At 48.4% G+C, this 17,232-nt stretch overlaps 1 protein-coding gene across 1 annotated transcript in view; it reads right to left on the reverse strand.

Moving 5' to 3' along the window:
* The window catches only part of KIF6 (kinesin family member 6), a 419,927-nt gene that overhangs the window by 28,288 nt on the left and 374,407 nt on the right, over positions 1–17,232 (reverse strand). Inside the window, exon 16 of the mRNA XM_028479658.1 lies at positions 10,914–10,964. Within this exon, the coding sequence (XP_028335459.1) occupies positions 10,914–10,964 (51 nt within the window). The remainder of the gene's footprint in view (positions 1–10,913; positions 10,965–17,232) is intronic.

A 17,232-nucleotide genomic window follows, 5' to 3' on the forward strand; every position in this document is an offset into this window, starting at 1 on the left:
CTTTTTATGGCTGAGTAATATTCCATTGTATATATGTGCCACATCTTCTTTATCCATTCATCTGTTGATGGACACTTAGGTTGCTTCCATGTCCTGGCTATTGTAAATAGAGCTGCAATGAACATTTTGGTACATGACTCTTTTTGAATTATGGTTTTCTCAGGGTATATGCCCAGTAGTGGGATTGCTGGGTCGTATGGTAGTTCTATTTTTAGTTTTTTAAGGAACCTTCATACTGTTCTGCATAGCTGCACAGCCATTTCTGTCTTCAAGTTTCATAACTGCTCGCTCCCTTGCCCTCTTAGGCCTGATGCTTCCTGCCTTGCTGCTGTTATTACCTCTGGGGTACTGTGATCTCCTTTGTGGTTTCCCTACCCTCTGCTCACACCTTTGTCAACAGGACTTTATTCAACTCTCTTCACAATAGCTAATTTGAGTACTGCCACTTGCTTCCCGTTTGGACCCTGACCTGTACAGGTAAGCAACTGTCCAAATGAGGTGCATTCCCTCGAGACAAGGAACGTGTGGGTGAGGGGCCTCCAGGGACCCGTGAAAGTACCCCGAATGAGCAAGAGTCAGCTTTGAACATTTGCTGGGCCCAGAGAGCACAAAGCTGTGTTACAATGGTACCAGTTAAGTGTGATCTTTACCAACTGCCTTTCCTCCCTTCCTTCTTCTCTCCAACTCCTTCTGGGGAAACAGCTTAGCAGGCTGAGGGAAGAAGTGAGTTAGAGAGAGAAGGAGCTGACCATGTCCCTCTCTTCCTGGTGGTTGGCCTTAGCTGGGGAAAGGGAGGGAAGTCTTATCTTTGAGTGAAATTTGAACTATTGAGACTCTAGTTACAATATAGAATGACCAATGTGGGTTTCTGTTGTTTTTGTTGTTGTTTGTTTTGCTGGTAATTAACAATGAACAATTGAGTTACTGGGCTGCCCAGTTTCTTCCGGGGCAGGAGAAGAACTCTCTCCATTGTGAGGATTTATAGAAACAGGGGGAGAACAATAAAAAGCAGCCTTCATAGGCGCTTCCCCTGTATTGTTCAACATGCAAGCAGACCACCTGTAGCTGTTAGTCCCTCCCAGAGAATACAAGGCACCTGGAGGAGAAAATGAATGGTGGTAAACTTTCCGTTTTCCTCTTTAAGTAAAATGATCCTGACATGAACGGTAGTGAGGAAAATGAAGATGAATTGGAATTGAATTGGGATTCACTTTTTACTACCACTTCTACCAACACAATGATTCCACGAGAACAGTAATTGGTGTTTGATTTCTGAACCGTTGGAATCTAGTCCTTCTTAGAGGTATGGAAATTATTATAAACCATTACAAATACAAAAAAATGTTCAAAGAATGATATAATAACACTAGTATTTTGGAAAACCTAAAAATCAGCAGTTTGTCACAGCTGCCTTAGACTTGGGCTTTGTTTGGAGCTATTTGTGCCCTCCGCTAGCCCCACCCTCCCTCCCTGAAGGTAACATCACTATCCTGATGGAGCTCCATAGCCTTCCCTTCGTGCTTTTACATTCGTGCTCTGTGTCTTTAGTGCCCTGTAAACACTACTTAGCCATTTCTTGACTTAAGGGGTGGCAGAGCGTTCTCTTTATAACCGTTTGTCAGACTGTGTACCTGTACATGTGTGTTTTATGAATCTTTCATGTCCAAAGCTCCCATTCCCTTCCCCCCGACAAAAAGTATTGAAAATTTTGGAATTTACACGAATGGTATGGGTCCATATATATCCTTCAGTAATTTTCTTTCTTTCAATCACCATTGTGTTTTTGAGACGTGTTCACACTGCTACACGTAAATCTAGTTTATCCATGTTGAATTCTCTAAGGTGTTCCACTGTATGATTGTATCACAGCTCTCGCTCCCTTATCCACCCCCTACGGGGGAACTTTGGGTGGCCTCCGGTCTTGGCTCTTGTTCATTTGACTGTTTGCTATGATAAGAACAATGCTGTCAGGAGTGCCCCCTCGGGCACACGTGTGACACCATCTCAGGTATATGTTCCTAGGCGTGGAATTGCCAGGTGGTGGAGGTTGCATATCTTCTAGATATTGCAGATATCAGATATTGCCAGATTCATCCCCAATGGTTGGTCATAGACTTTATCTCTGCAATTCACTTCTCCCTGCTTCTCTTTTCCTTTTCTTTTTTTATATGGAAATTGCTCTGCTCTGCTCTCTGGGTGTCCCCTGCCCACAGCTCTCTGTAAAACAGTGCCCTCATGGTTTTCTGAATAGACATCAGTATTTTCAAAGCACCACTTAGAGCTTTTTGTTGGTTATTTGGAACACAAAGCACCCCTCGTTTGTATCTGAGCGCAGACGACCCTGGTTTCCTGTTGGTAGGTCTTCCCCAAACTCATCATCAGTTTCCTTGGGGTTTTAGGAAGGTCTTACCCAGCTCCACTATGCTTGCAAAGGAATAGGTCCTGCAAAACAGTAAGACCTTTTCTGGGCTGAGACTGGCCAAACACAAGAGAGGACAGATGGAGGAGCCGGCCGTGGTATATTTTATCAGATATATTTTTGCAGATGAAGTCAAGAGGTTAGAATTTTGTCTACTGTGTTTGATTGTCATGGACCGTGTCCCCTCCAAAATTCACATGCTGAAATCGAATCCCTAATGTGATGGTATCTGCAGGTGGGGCCTTTGGGAGGTAATTGGGTCATGAGGGTGGAGACCCCATGAATGAGATTAGTGCCTTTCTAAGAAGAGACCTGAGAGCTGGCTTGATCTTTCCAGCACAAGTGGACACAATGAGAAGCCGGCAGTCTGTGCCCAGGGGAGGGACCTCACCAGAACCTGACTCTGATCTCAGGCTTCCAGCCTCCAGAACTGTGAGAAATAAATCTCCATTGTTTATCAGCCACCTAGTCTGTGGTAATTTGTTACAGCAGTCCCAACTGATGGAGACATTGGTCAAATGCCTAATTCACTCAAAGCAGCACACATGGTTTCTGCACATCTGCACAATGAAAAAAATGGCTCTGGCAACTAGTAACAGGATCATCAGTGTTCAAGCGCTCAAAGGAATAGACAGCCCCTTCCTGGGGCTTGATGTATTTTTGCAAAGAAGAGTGACTTATAGAGCCTGTGAGCAAATGTGAGTAGAGAGATGTGGTGACTGGGACCATGGTGACCTCCACCAGTTATGCCAACTCATGTTGGTAGCCCAGGACTGTGGTAGCTCTGTGGCCAGGGGCTCTGCCCACTGCCTGGGCATTTGGTTCCTGGCACCCAGAGTCAGAGTTCATGACAATTCACTGAGCATCTACTTTGTCCTCTGGCTCCATCACATATACACCTCGCTCAGCACTGAGATCAGTCCTGGGGAGTAGATGTTCTTCTTCTCTTATGGACAAGGAAACGGAAATGCAGGAAGGTTAATGGGCCAAGGTCACATGACTAGCAAATGGCAGAGGCACCATCAAGCAGGGTTCTCCTGACTCTAGAGCGAGTGCTCTTTTTACTAAACCATCGTCGCAGTTCAAGACTCGCCCCGGGGCTGATGCCCACAGCCTTCCATTCTCCAGAACAGCTGCTGAGGGAGTCTGGAACTACTCAAAGGGTCTGGAGCCTTGGCAACTGGGAACTGGGCAGGGAAATGGGGTGGGGACTCCTTATTACTCCCAGCCTCCATCTTGAGCCTGGAAATTTGGCCAAGGACCTTGTGTCACCAAAGCTGACCCTATATTCACAAGCACCTGTGGATTAGAATTGGCTCAGGTGGTGAGACTTTATCACTGGTCTTACAGAGCCACCTGAGTCCTTTTGGAACCAGCTGAGATGCCATCTCAGCCTCTGGGGCAGCTGCTTCCTTTACTTTCTCCCTTACTCCAAAGGGTCAGCATTTGGATCATTCATTTCAGGTAGGATGAAAACATCTCTAACCCATCCAAGCCCTCGCATGTCTCCTCGCCAAGGTTGTGAGTGTTTTCTGCATGTCTTAAGGAACTCTGCATTCACAAAGAGATACAATTGTGGCACTTGACGGCTGAGGAGTGTTAAATTCATTTGTTCATTCAACCAGGGGTCTGTAGACGCCCGCTAAGTCCCAGGGACTGTGATGGGCTGTTGGGCACAGGATATCATTTAATCCAACCACCCCCATTTTACAGATGTTGGAACCTAGGCACAGAGTCCCTTAGCTGGTGAATCTTTAAGGCAAAAATCTGATCCCTTAGATATCACTGATTTATTCAGCTAACTCTTAGGGAGGACCTTCTGTGTGCCAATCACTGTGCTCGGTGCTGGGGGAGAAGGATAAAAGACTGAGTAATTACTATACAAGGTGATAAGTTCTCTTATAGAAGCATATGCAGAGTTCCGTGTGAGCCCAGGGGAAACTGAGATAGCTCTGGGGAAGGGAAGCTTGGATTGTCTGCCTTTGGAAATGTCTCAAAAAGAGCTGCAAGTTCCAAAGGGAGGAAGATGTGTTCAAAGCTCAGAATCTTTTCTTCAAGCAAAGGCTTAATGACAAAAAGAGAAACAGAAGTTGCTTTGGTTGAACCAGGTGAAAATCCTGGGGTCCTGCCATTTGCACCCTGGGTCCCCTCACCCTCACCCTGTGGTCCCAATGGGGCCACAGGGTGGCCCAAATGGGTCCCCTAGAGCCCATTTTGAAAACCACTGGGCTGGCTGATGCCGGGAGGGTTGTTCCAGTTGTCTCCATCAGTGGTTCCTCCTCTCATCCTGGAATTCCTCGTCTCATACTGGGTGCTCGGTCTAGTCTGCTGAATAAATTGATGACAGTCTGGCCTTTTGCTTTCTCTCAAATTTGTGGCTCCCGGGCTCAGAATTCCAAAAAGCATTTCAAGACTCAGTCTTAATTTTCCACCAAACGGGAGAAGGTGGCAATGGTGGTGGCCTGTCTTTGGAGAATGGCAGGGATGCCACAAGAGGTCACTGCAGGAACACTGTTCAGGAGAAAAGAACTCCTCAGAGCGCTCTAAGCTGGAACAACGAGGTAAAACAGGGAGCCTTCAGGCTCAGTGCCTCTGTCGACCCTCATTAAGGCCCTGCTGGGAATCAGCGCTGTCACTGCCGGCTCTTCAGGTCAGGTAGCATGCACTACCCAGTGGTAATCCAAGGGCCCCACGAGGCATTGCAGCTACAATGGCCTGTTCTCAGGGGTTGCTTCTGCATGGCATGTGGTCAGCGTGGGGCTCCCCGGGCAGCCCCAGATCTCGCTGGGCAGTGTCTGCTGCAGGTTTACCCAGAGATGGCCAGGAGTCCTCAACCCCTCCCTGGGCCCGGGCTGCAGGCATGTGGACCCGGAGGAATCACCCAGTGCAGGGGCCGGGTGAAGGCTTGGGGGAGGGGGGTCTCCAGGGTGGTACAGATTATTTACTCATCAGTCAGTTAGCAAATGCTGAGGAACTCGAGCTACCGCCTGGGGCTTTCTTTTCCTAAAAGGCCTCTTTGACCAAGACCTCCTTGCTCAAAAATGTTCAGTGGCTCAACTGCCTGTGACAGAAATCTTCAGATTCAAGGATCTCAGTGAACTGGCCCACCTCACCGTGTTAGCCTTTTTCCGGACTGCTTCAAATCATCTCCCCACAAAGCACAAAACAAACACATACCACACACACATACACACACACACTCTGCATACAGCCCCCGCACATACATATACATACACATCACACACACACTATATACACATACATCCCCCTCATACATACACATTACACACACATCATATACACATACATCCCTCATACATACACATCACACACACACTATATACACATATATCCCCCTCATACATACATATCACACACACACACACACACACACACACACACACACACACACACCGAATCAGCCTTCCTCCCCCTCCCCACCCCAGCACACACACGACATCTATCCCCTGCTCCCACCCTCCTCTCTGTGGTTCTGACTCCTGCTTATTCTTCAAGGCTCAGCTCAGGCCCATGGCCTTGGTGACACCCCCCAGGGGCCACTCTCTCTGTTAAGATCCTGAAGCTCTGATGGTCTGTCCCTCTCACCTGCCACATTTCACATGCTGCTTGGTAGTGCGATGGGCCTTTTAAATTTTTTTTCTTTTTTTGTTTTTTTTGTGGGACGCGGGCCTCTCACTGTTGTGGCCTCTCCCGTTGCGGAGCACAGGCTCCGGACGCGCAGGCTCAGAGGCCGTGGCTCACGGGCCCAGCCGCTCTGCGGCATGTGGGATCTTCCCGGACCGGGGCATGAACCCGTATCCCCTGCATCGGCAGGCGGACTCTCAATCACTGTGCCACCAGGGAAGCCCTTAAATTTTAATCACAGGCACTTGGTAGAATTTTGATTGTGAGCTGCAGGAGATCCAGGCCCTGATCAAATATTGCTCGGAAGAGACACCTGAGAGAGGGCACAGCCCCCGTTCCTGGGATGGCTTCCCAGGTTCTCGTCCTGCACTGTGAGGCCGTCAGAAAGCAGGGTTCCCGGAGTATGTCACCTCTCAGTGAGTTACGCGCTAATGTCAGGCCTCTCGCTTTTACAGAGGGTCAATGCGAGAATCATCTTGTTGAACAACATTTCGATATCTTTTGTAAAACTGCAGTTGACGACATCATTCACTATGTCACTCAGTGTCCTTTATACAAAGGTCCCCACGATAAATTCTGGTCTGTGTTTAGTTCCAGAAGAAATTCTATTTCTGCAGATAAATTAGTTAGTATGCTTCCTGTGGTCAGAAAATGAAAACTGTGTAACTCTGGGTACTCCTCTTTCTGCTTGGTGGCTAGATAAGACAGAGTCGGATTTATTGCCTGTGTGTTGTAATCCGCTCAGCTGTGGGCTCCGAAAGCACTTACTCCTTCTACTTCTTTTAAATGGACTTATTTTATGTTCAAATGTCTCATTACACTTTTGCAAGATGTGTGAGTCTGGGAGCCATCTGGGGAAGCATTGACTTGGCCTGTTTATTGCCTGTGCTGGCTGCCGGGGGTACAGAGATTAATTTGACTGCACCCAGCTTTCCAGGAGCTCACATTTTAGTGTGGAGAATAGCTATGGAAATAAATAATTACAAAACAAGGTTGGTGCTTCAGCAGAGGTGCATGAGGCTAAAGGACAAAGCAGACTGGGGAGAAGCGGGTGGGCAAGGCTGCATGGAGGAGGTCAAGGCCAACTTGGTTTGGGGCTATGGTGGGAAGAGGACAGTGGATAGAATAATACATGTGTCTAAATCTGGAATTAGATAGAGAGTTATCTTTTTAATGTATATATCCCCTTGTGCTGGCTATGAACCCTTCGAGGGCAGGCACTGAACCCCTGTCCCTCTGTGGACTCCATAATGCTCAGCCTGGGGCTGAGGGCCGTGCAGTGTGGTGGTTACAGCACAAGCTCTCGAGCCGCGTCTGCATTTGCACCCTTAGCTGAGCAAAGCTGGGCAGGTTCACCTTCACCCCTTTGGGCCTTAAGGAAAGTGAGGATAATAGTAGTACCTCCCGCATGGGAATTTTAGGAGCTTTAAAGAGGGAAATACAAGTAAAGAGCTTAGAGCCACGGCACACGGGGAAGTACTCAAGAAACCCAGCTGCATCGCTGACAACACTTTACCACGCCGGGGAGCTAGCACAACAGAGAGGGAAAAACACACACAGCTGCATTCAGCAAAGCACTCTCAACTCAGCCAGCTCCATCTAGTTCAGTTCGTATCACTTCCAAATGATGCTTAATTGAAAAATAATAGTTTTATTGTTTCCTGAAATAGTGTGCGGGAGTCAGCCCTGCTCTAAGTCCACCAGTAACTTGTTTGTTGATGACATTCTTAGAACTGGTCATTGATGGTTTTCTTAAGGAACCCACCCCCTCCAGCTCTGGCTGTCACATCAAGGGGGCCCACTGGGTCCAATGCTTCTCTTGCCCCACTCTGTCTCCGTTGGTTTCCCTGGTCACTGCCTTTCAAAAGGACCAGGGTCCCTTGGGTGGGCAGTGAATGCAGGCAGAACCATAATGTGGATTTTCAGCCGGGAAGGGGAGTAGAAGTCTTCTTAAGAGCAAAGGTGCTCCTGCACAGAACGGGCCTTTCCACGGGTGCTTATCTGTGTGCCAGTGGTGTGGTGGGAAACGTTTAACAGCTAGCTCTCTGGGAAAGAAAGCGCCAGTTTATAATAGTATTTGCCCTTGGTGTAAATACTCCCACTGTGGCTGATATCAAGCTGCCAGTGTGATGTCACAGAGGGTGGAATTGGGAAGAGAGGCACAGAAGCACACCGTGAGACAGTGTTTCCAGGACACAGACGCAGTCATTGTAAATAACCTCATGAGCAGCGATAGCAGTAGAATGTAGTAAATTAATCAGGAAGTGATACATTTTGAGTATTCCCCAAATTCCCGACATGGTGACATGCTCTCCACTGGATCTGGCCTTCTTTCATCAGTCTACTGTCTCTTCCACACGGGGCCTCTCACCTCACCATTAAGTCTTTGCTTTACGAGATTACACTTCTGCAAATTTTCTTGGCCATATGTCTACTCATACAAACAGAGACATATTCTTAGGCAAAATACATGAGGAAACCTCTCCTGCTCAGACTTGCTCATTACTCCTGACCCCACTAACCCCCCAAAACCCCCCAAAACCCCAAACTCAAACAAGCGACCCCACCTGCACTTTCATGGAAACTTAGGAACATATAGGTAAAAGAAAGAAATAATATCAAAGGGAATACTTGAAATGGAGGGTGAGGGAAAGTAGGGAGGAGAAGAAGCAGACAAAGAAACAGAACAGAAAGGGGGAGGGAACCGCAACACAAAGAAACCCACAGAAATGGAAGGGTGAGACCAGGTGTAGTCACTGCCTCATCCCTGTACTGAAGCCCAAACTACAGAACGTCCGGAAGCCAAATACACCGAGCGAGTTGTTTTTGGTCTTACAGGAGCCGTGGGTCCTGGCCTTCAGCCCCAAGGCTAGTCTGAAGGGCAAGGGTTAAGGCAGGAAACGGTGCTGTAAATAATCTGCTGCATTGAGAGCTTTCTCTCAATGAGAAGAAGTCCCTTCTGAAATGTGTCCCTTGGGACGCATGTGCACCGGCGGGTCCACAGCCCCATCAGACAAGCTCCTAATTCCTCTGGATAGCAATGTGGCATTTGATCTCAAAATGGCAGCTGGGAGATGGTAACACGTCTTCTCTAATTGGGATAGTATGCTTTTAAAATAAGCAGGTATTTCAAATGCTCTTAATTAGACTTTCAGCCAGAGTGCTTTCGGTTTGAAGTTGGCTGATTACTTCAGGCAAAGTTGGGCCCTGCTGCACCTGACACCTGCTATACTTCAGAAGAAGGCTCCCAGAGAGGTGAACACAGGAATTAAGGAGGAGCCTGCAGTTGAAGAGACACAGCAGGGTTGGGACGGCGGGGGTGGGGGGGGGTGGGGGCAGAGAGGATGGAGCACCTCTTGCCCTGAAAGCCATGGAAATGACTCCCCAGGCCCTAGAGCGAAACCACCCTTGGAATTACTTGAGTGGTATTTTCCACATCATTGTTTCTGTTCAACAAGCATCATGAAGACTGAAGAAGAGACCAGGTGGCAGCCAGCGCTAGGGATTGACTCCCCGTCCGGTGACCTGAACCTCGGCACACAGCTCCCCACAGAGGCCCCTGTGCCCTTCCCAAGCACGGTGCTATGAGTTAGGGCCCCGGGCAGCCCTGGCTGTGTGCTGGGGAAGGTGCTCCGCAGAATCCTGGCTCCAAGACCCTGCCCAGGCCTCTGGCAATGGGAGGTCAGGCCCAGCACATCTGCCTGACCCCTCAGTCAGAGCCAACAGGGAAAAGCTCAGGCTCCGTGAGTGTGTCTTAGGCTCCCTAGCTCTGTGTTTCTGATGTAATCAGTAGTTATTTGGTATGATCATTGTTATGACCAAAACTAAACAACCAACCTTCCCAATAGTCCAAGTTATTAGGCTCAGATGGATTACCCTCATGGCGCTGGGGCTCTACTCCATTTTCCCCCAGAGATCCTGCGCACAGGATTTCTCCAACTGCAGGTCATTCCAGGGGCCAGCCCCTCTCAAGGGGAACCCATGTTGTTCAGAACACATGAATTGCTTATTTAATCAACACTCTAGAAGGCTTGATCCCAGGCTAGTGGGAGAGGATACGAGGGGGGGGCCTGCCCAGGAGCCCTGTTCCATCAGCCTTCCAGGGAGCTGCACACTCCTCCTGGGTGACTTCCTTGGGTCACATGTCACAAGGGGGCATTTTCTGCAGATGCCCACTGCCTAAAAGGTGCCCAGGCCCTCTTACAATATCACTCTGTTGGTTTAGTGTTTGCATTATTAATGTATGAAGTGGGCCCATCATTGTTGTGGGCAGTAAATTGCATGGGGACCTAGAGCGCCCAGTGTGGACTCAGAGACCTGGTTCAAGTCCTAGTTTCAACGCCTACTAGCCTGTGACCTTGGGCAAGTCACTGAATCACCTTCATCTGGAAAAGGCACTGCACTCTTAGGACTGTTGGGAGGATGAGGAGACGTGCACATAAAGCGGTGCACAGAGATAGTTCAGCCACTGGTAGCTGTTTTCATCACCAACCGTTACTGCTGGGATGAGTTAGTCGTGGTTCTAGAAAGCCCCGAGTAGGACCCTGAGGAGCTGGGACATAGGGTGAATTTAGGTTGGGGTGTGGGGTGGAAAAGGTCAGAGGATGAGGCAGCAGCCGGGAGGGTGGGGGGCCAGGTGCTGACGGCCGGAAGCAAAGCACACAGGAGGGGGAGACTGGTCCCAGAGAGGAGGGGCGTCCCAAGAAAGCTGCACTGACCGCAAACCTCCCCTCCTTTAACCTTCCCAAGGGTTCTGGATGGGCTGTTGTCCAGCTGGGCGTGGGCTTCCCAGACCAGGTCAGCCTGTATTACCTTCCCCGTCTGCTTGCAGGCTCCACTTTGTACCCACCTAGAGCTACTTGCTGCACGTGCCGCTGGGTGATTTCTTCCTTCAGGCGACCTGTCAAAGACACAAAGGAAACCACTGGTGAGTCTCCAGTGGGCTGGAGGAAGACGTGGCCTTGGAAATAGGTGGCGAGCTAAAAAAATTAGGTAGAGTATGAAAGACCAAGCAAGCATAGCCCTGCAGGCCCTGGATGTGTGGAACAAGAGGCTGCAAAGGCTGGGGCCCTGGCATGTCAATATAAGCACACATTTCACCTTTGGACTCACTATCTGTGGGTTCAGTTATCTTAGTATGTCACACATAATCTTTGCTAGGGCTACAGTCTCTTAAACAGTTCTATGTGTCTATTGTTAATGAAGGGGGAGGCAGGATTTGATCTTTTAATAATGTATAGGATCCCTTTTAAATCCACTTCTTTCTTTTAAGCTATAAGAAACTGTGTCAAAAAATATGGTGGTTTTAGTTGATGATAACCTTAATATGAACACAGCAGTTGATCGTTTGGTAGGAGACACATCTAATTCCACATTGCATCAATAAAGGTCTAGTGTGTAGATCAAGGGAGGTGAGAGCACTGCTGTACTCTGCAGTGGTCAGACCACAGTTGGTTATCTGTTCTAGGAGCTACTTTTTGTAAGGAACGTTAGTAAAATAGAAAACACTTAGAAGGTGGTAACTGGGTTGGTGAGGGCTTGGAAACCACGCCACGTGAGAAATGGTTAAGGTGACTGGAGACGTTTAGACGGGAAAAAAAAATATTTGGAGTTATGGAGACAATGGCTGTCTTTAAAAATCTAAACATTGTTATATGGATGAGAGAACAGAGTCATTTTTGTCCTACTGCTGAGGGTAAAAGTCAAGTCGAATGAAGGCAGACTTGGGGCTCAATATGAGGAAGAAACAGCTCACTACGAGGACTGTCTCCACGTGGATTAAGTTGTCTCAAAATGGACTAAATCTCCTGGCAGAGCAGTGAGCCCCTTCCTGAAAATGCTCAAGCAGAAGCTGGGCAGCCATCTGTTGGGTTGTTAGATGGAGAATTCCTGTCCTGGGTAGGAGCTGGACCTCCAAATGACCTCCAGGCTTCCTCCATCTCTGAAACTCCGTGATGCCGTGCTCGAGGCATGGCTGCAACAGCAGCCCTGGGGTTTGTTTATGTCCAAGCGTTCAGCACACTTGTTTAAACGTCAGCGCTGTCTGTGTTGCACGTCCCATTTGGGAGATGTGATCAGGCCACTGGGGGATTCTGAGAAGGCCTGGGAACTTCATTGCTTCCTTTCCTCATATACAGTACATTCTATGCCTCAAAGGCTACACCTGGACTGAGTTTCCAATGAAGCAGTCACAGGAGACCTTGTCACTCCCCAAAAGTTCTCGGGCACTCCTAGAATATTATGATTGGGAGGGACAGCAGAGGTCATTCAGTTTAATTTCCCACACAATTTAGGAGTCCCTTCTACACAATGAAATGGTCATTTCGCCGCTGACTTAGACGTACCCAGGCTGTTCCACTGGTTAAGTTGTATATAAGGAATTGCCAATGTGCTATTGACACCTGATTCCTTGGAATTTTCCTATTTGGGCCTGGTGTGTTCTCTGGAACAGCATAGAAAAAGGATCCTCTCTCATGGGCAGTGAGACCCCTTTACACATCTGAGGGTGCTATGGTTTCTCCACTTAGATGTGTCCTCTCTGGGTTAAACATCCCCGGTTCTTTCAACTCCACCTCGGAGGCCACTGTCTCCTGGTGTGTCACTGTGCAAGTCTGCCCTGCCTTCCACGTGTCCCCCCTGGAGAGGACTACACACAGAGAGGGAGCCAAGGACTGGGTGGAGGCAATCATTGCACCCTAATTCCAAGTGCGGGCGAGTGAGAACTTAGGGAACGTGTTGGAAGGGGGTGAGGAGGCGGAAACCTAGCCCAAGGATGAGTACTGGATGAGCCTGGAGGCACCAGGACCTGAAACCCAGCCCAGCCACGGCCAGAGGTGGGCTCTCTTCCCCACTCTTCCCCACGTGACCCTACCGTCCGCACCAGCAGAGTCAACAAGTTGGGGGCACAGGGGTGGTGCTGGGCTGAGCCTCCAGTCTGCCTCAAACACTGCTGACTTGATTTTAAAAGAGGCACGGCACACACAGTCTTCAAATAAAAGGAGATAGTGCTGTGGCGAATGCAGCGGCCCATTTAGACACCTCTCTCGGTTTCGAGGAGGTCATCGAGGGCTTCCTCACGCCCACAGTATGGAGCACTGACGCTGCTGGGGTGCCTGGCTGGTCTCCTGGGTATCTGGCGCAGGTGCCACGAGCCTCTAGCGTGCCTGGGTACCACCCTCCCAATGAGACTGCTGACAGTGACCTGCTCCTTTAGAGCCCACACGGGCTGCCTGCCCCCCCCGCCCGGAAACCACCTCCCCGAAAACAAGCCTCCCTGCCAAAGACTGTCCTCGACGGCTGGCCTCCCTGACCATGCGCCTCCCCGGCTATGTGCCTCCCATAGGTGCCCAGCCTAGTGTGCTGTGGCTTCCCCTGTTCCTACCGGAGTGACCAGGCTCCCCTTCCCAAGTCCTGGGGAGGCTATTTTGGAATAACAGGGTGAAGCATTCTGCACAGCTCCAGCCTGGGAAATACTGCTCAGGAAAATAAAGAGGGGGGTTTTGCCACCAGGACCGAGAGCTCTATCAACCCCACAAACATAGACACCTATTCCCAGAACAATGAGCCATCCCTAGGGGTGGTGAGGTGGGGCGTTAGAATGCCGCATATTGATAAAGGTATAGGTGGAAAATCTGTTTAGTGATGCTCAATTTTGGCCAATTGGCCAACGTCTCTCCCACCACTTGGCATATTTTTGTTTTTGAGATCTTCCCAAACAAGCTTCTAAAATTAGCCTTATGGCTGATACCTAATTGCATTTCCCAACAGAGCCATTCTTCACGTGAAGGGAAGAGTCTCTGTAATCGGCTGGATCTTGCAGCTCCGCAGGTCTTGGCAAAAGAAAAGAGTTGAGGGGGATTTTGCAGAATCCGCTCAGCATGCAGCTCGCTGTCATTAGCACGGTGATAAATTTGCTACTTTTGGCCTGGGTTCCTGGACACATCCCTGTCCCGAGGTATGGAAAAGAGATGAAACGGAAACAGAGAGCTCCCAGCCCGAGGCAGGAGACGGTCTGGGAGGGAAGCCGGGGAGGGGAGGAGCGCTCTGCTTGCGGGAGAATGGTGGTAATTAGTAATTTTGCCTCCAGTAACTTACAACAGTACATGCTGGAAACACCTTGTCTTGCTTCGGGATTCATGACTTGGCAAGAATGGATGTGGCAGCAAGGGGTGCAGGGGTATACCGAGCTCCAGAAGAGAGGCGTGACCTTTAAAAACACCTGTGTGCAGGGTATGCACCAAGTGGTAGTTCAGATGAGAGGTATTATCATCATGCAGAAGCAAAATTCATTGTTTTACAGTGATACTCAGTTTTCTGGATAAAACAATTTTCCTCAAGCTTCACACTTTATTTTGCACGCATGTTAGTCTGAAATCATTCACCAAGTGAAAGCTGTTTAGCTGGGCCCGAGCAGGGCCCTTCCCTTATTCTCCCTTGGTACAGCCGTTGCAAGCTGTTTGTGCAGCTTCCACGATGCGGTGCCTTATTGAGGATGTTGACGTCGCTGTCAAGCAAATACCCATTTATTGCTCCTCCACCCTATGTTAAGCACTATGTTCTAAGTGCTATGGGACCTACAAACTAATAGAAGACTCCATCCTAGTTCAAGGAAGTTAGCATGGTATGGGGGATGGCAAACAGGGGGCCTGCAGAGACGCAAGAGGGAAGAGATATGGGAACATGTGCATATGTATAACTGATTCACTTTGTTGTAAAGCAGAAACTAGCACACCATTGTAAAGCAGTTCTACTCCAATAAAGGTGTTAAAAAAAAATAAAAAAATAAAAAGCTGAACCCACGGTTGACCTTGCCCTTCCATCGTGGATGGTTTGCTTTCCTGCTGAGCCTGAGTCTGGCTCTTCAACCCAGTACTTGGGGCAGCGATAACCAGTCACTTGGAGTTGGACTTGAGATGAAGCAGACCTCTTTGCCGTTTTGATTACACTAGAAAGTAATTACAGATGTGTAGGTAGAGAGAGTTAAGTTCAAATCCCAGCTCTGCTACTTCCTAGTAGGGCAGGTTACTGAACATCTCTAAGCCTCAATTTTAGCATTTGAAAAATAGGAATAAGAATATAACTGTGATAATACCTGCTTTACTGTATCTCAAGACTCGTGGGTGGATCAAGAGATAACGTACCAGCGTCTGTGACACATGACACTAGCTTTAGGCATCAAGGTACTTTCAGACATATTGGAAGGATACTATGTTCATAAGGTGACAGGCCCTGAAGGGCAAAGGGCTAAATGTCGATCAATGGTAGAGGGAAGTTCAGGGGAGGAAAAGGTGGGTTAGTGGCATTAGGAAAGGCAACATTACTGAAGGTGAGACTTGAGTAGGTTCCGAAAAGAGCAGGGGGTTAAGGGGGCCATTGGGAAAGGCCCAGAGAGCTGGGCCCTTAAAAACAGGCACATTCATCTCCTCCTTGCTAATAAATATTTCCAGTCACAGAGAGCTGTGGGAGCAAGATGGTGGAGGAGGCCAGGTATACATTGGTTTGGGGCAGGGGTTGGAAGGAGGGCTTGAATGGGGGAATAAGGCTGGGGGGAGACAGAGTTCTAATCATACTAGAGTCCAGGATCCTAGGTAATAATTACCAAGGGCTTTGGACCCAGGTAAAAATCTCTTCTTCTAGTTGACTATACTACTATTGTATCCCGGGAAAATCAAATGAAAATAAACTTCAGTAGCAGGATTGGGGTGTGGGGAGAACACACAGAATGTTTCCTGCCCGAGGGGCCTCTTTGAAACGGAAGGTCTAGTTAGTGGTTCTGAATTTGGAGCATCGATTGTGGCTATGCCTAGAAGCCAGTTTCCCTGTGCTCTAAATAGAGGATTGTGATTACCAAAGGCTGGATTCCCTAAACTGTTTGTAAGGCTATCTGTGAAAAGAATGGGCCTAGCATAAATTAAGCGTGCAATCCTTAGATGAATTTCCAAGAAACGAGTACATAAATCATTGAAGCCTTAAAATCAGGCACATTCATCTCCTCCTTGCTAATAAATATTTCATCAGGCTTTATCTAAACTTGTTTGTGTAATTTGAGAATCTGTTAAGGCAAGAACCACCTCTTCCCACCATAGCAATGGCGGGTAAAATTTACAAAGAGAATATCGAGAAGACTTTGCTGGGTTAGATTACAAGACGTATTTCTGAAGACCAGGAGCAGGACAGAGATGCAAAATGGAAAGTGGAGCTTAAGCCTTCAGCCTCGGGGCTCCGGTCCAGAGGCAGGAAGGAGGTTGAAAGTGCAAGACATGGTTGGAAGCTGCAGGGTGAAGAGAGACTCCCCACCACCCAGCCTGTGAGACAAAGGGGACAGAGGAAAACAAGTGCTGCCTGATGTCGCCTGGGGCTTGGGTCACGCCCACTGCAAGCCCAAGGTGGAAGAAAGGGCAAACTCAGCCTCTCTGCTTGCTAAGCCGAGCTGCCCACTGACTCTGACCAGGTCGGCCACAGCCCTGTCCCAATATTGCCGGGAGCAGTTGCTCCAAATTGTCCTTCTTAGAGCTGCTTCTGTACTGGGGGCCTGGAGGGTCTGTCAGACAGAGAGGAATGAGCACAAAGGCACAGGGAGGAAGAGAAAGAAATAGAATGGTTTTCATTAAAAACGAACCTGCCCACCAAAATGCCAAAATATATGAATAAATCTAATGCTAAAAAAAGATAGCAAAACCAGTAGTTGGGACCTGAATTTGTTATAGATGAAAAAGTAGTTTTCCGGACAGGCAGTAAAAGACATTTATTGACACAGAAGCACAGAGGGCTGAATTAGCCATACTCTTCAGTTTACCGCACACCATCCTTGTCAGCCTGGCAAAGCCGTGTGCGCGCGCGTGTGTGAGTGCCAGTGTGTGTGCATTTTTATCCCCGTGCCTCATGCCCCACCCCATTCCTGTTCCCTGCTTCTTCTAACAGGCACACATTCTAACTGGTTTGATGCGTACCCTTTTATTGTATGTAATCTTACATCTGCGTTATAAGTTTTCTGTGCAATTTGTAAGCTATGGAAGTAATATTGTGCTACCGAGCTCATTCTGTTTCTTACTTATTTATCAGCACTGTGTTTTTGACATCTACCAGTTTTGCTATATGTGCATCTAGTTCTCAGTTTATAACTGCTATATACATTCCATACTGTGTACCCCCAAATTTTACTTCCCTTT

The sequence above is a fragment of the Physeter macrocephalus genome, chromosome 18 (genome assembly GCF_002837175.3).
Source record: "Physeter macrocephalus isolate SW-GA chromosome 18, ASM283717v5, whole genome shotgun sequence".
Classification (NCBI taxonomy): Eukaryota; Metazoa; Chordata; class Mammalia; order Artiodactyla; family Physeteridae; genus Physeter; species Physeter macrocephalus.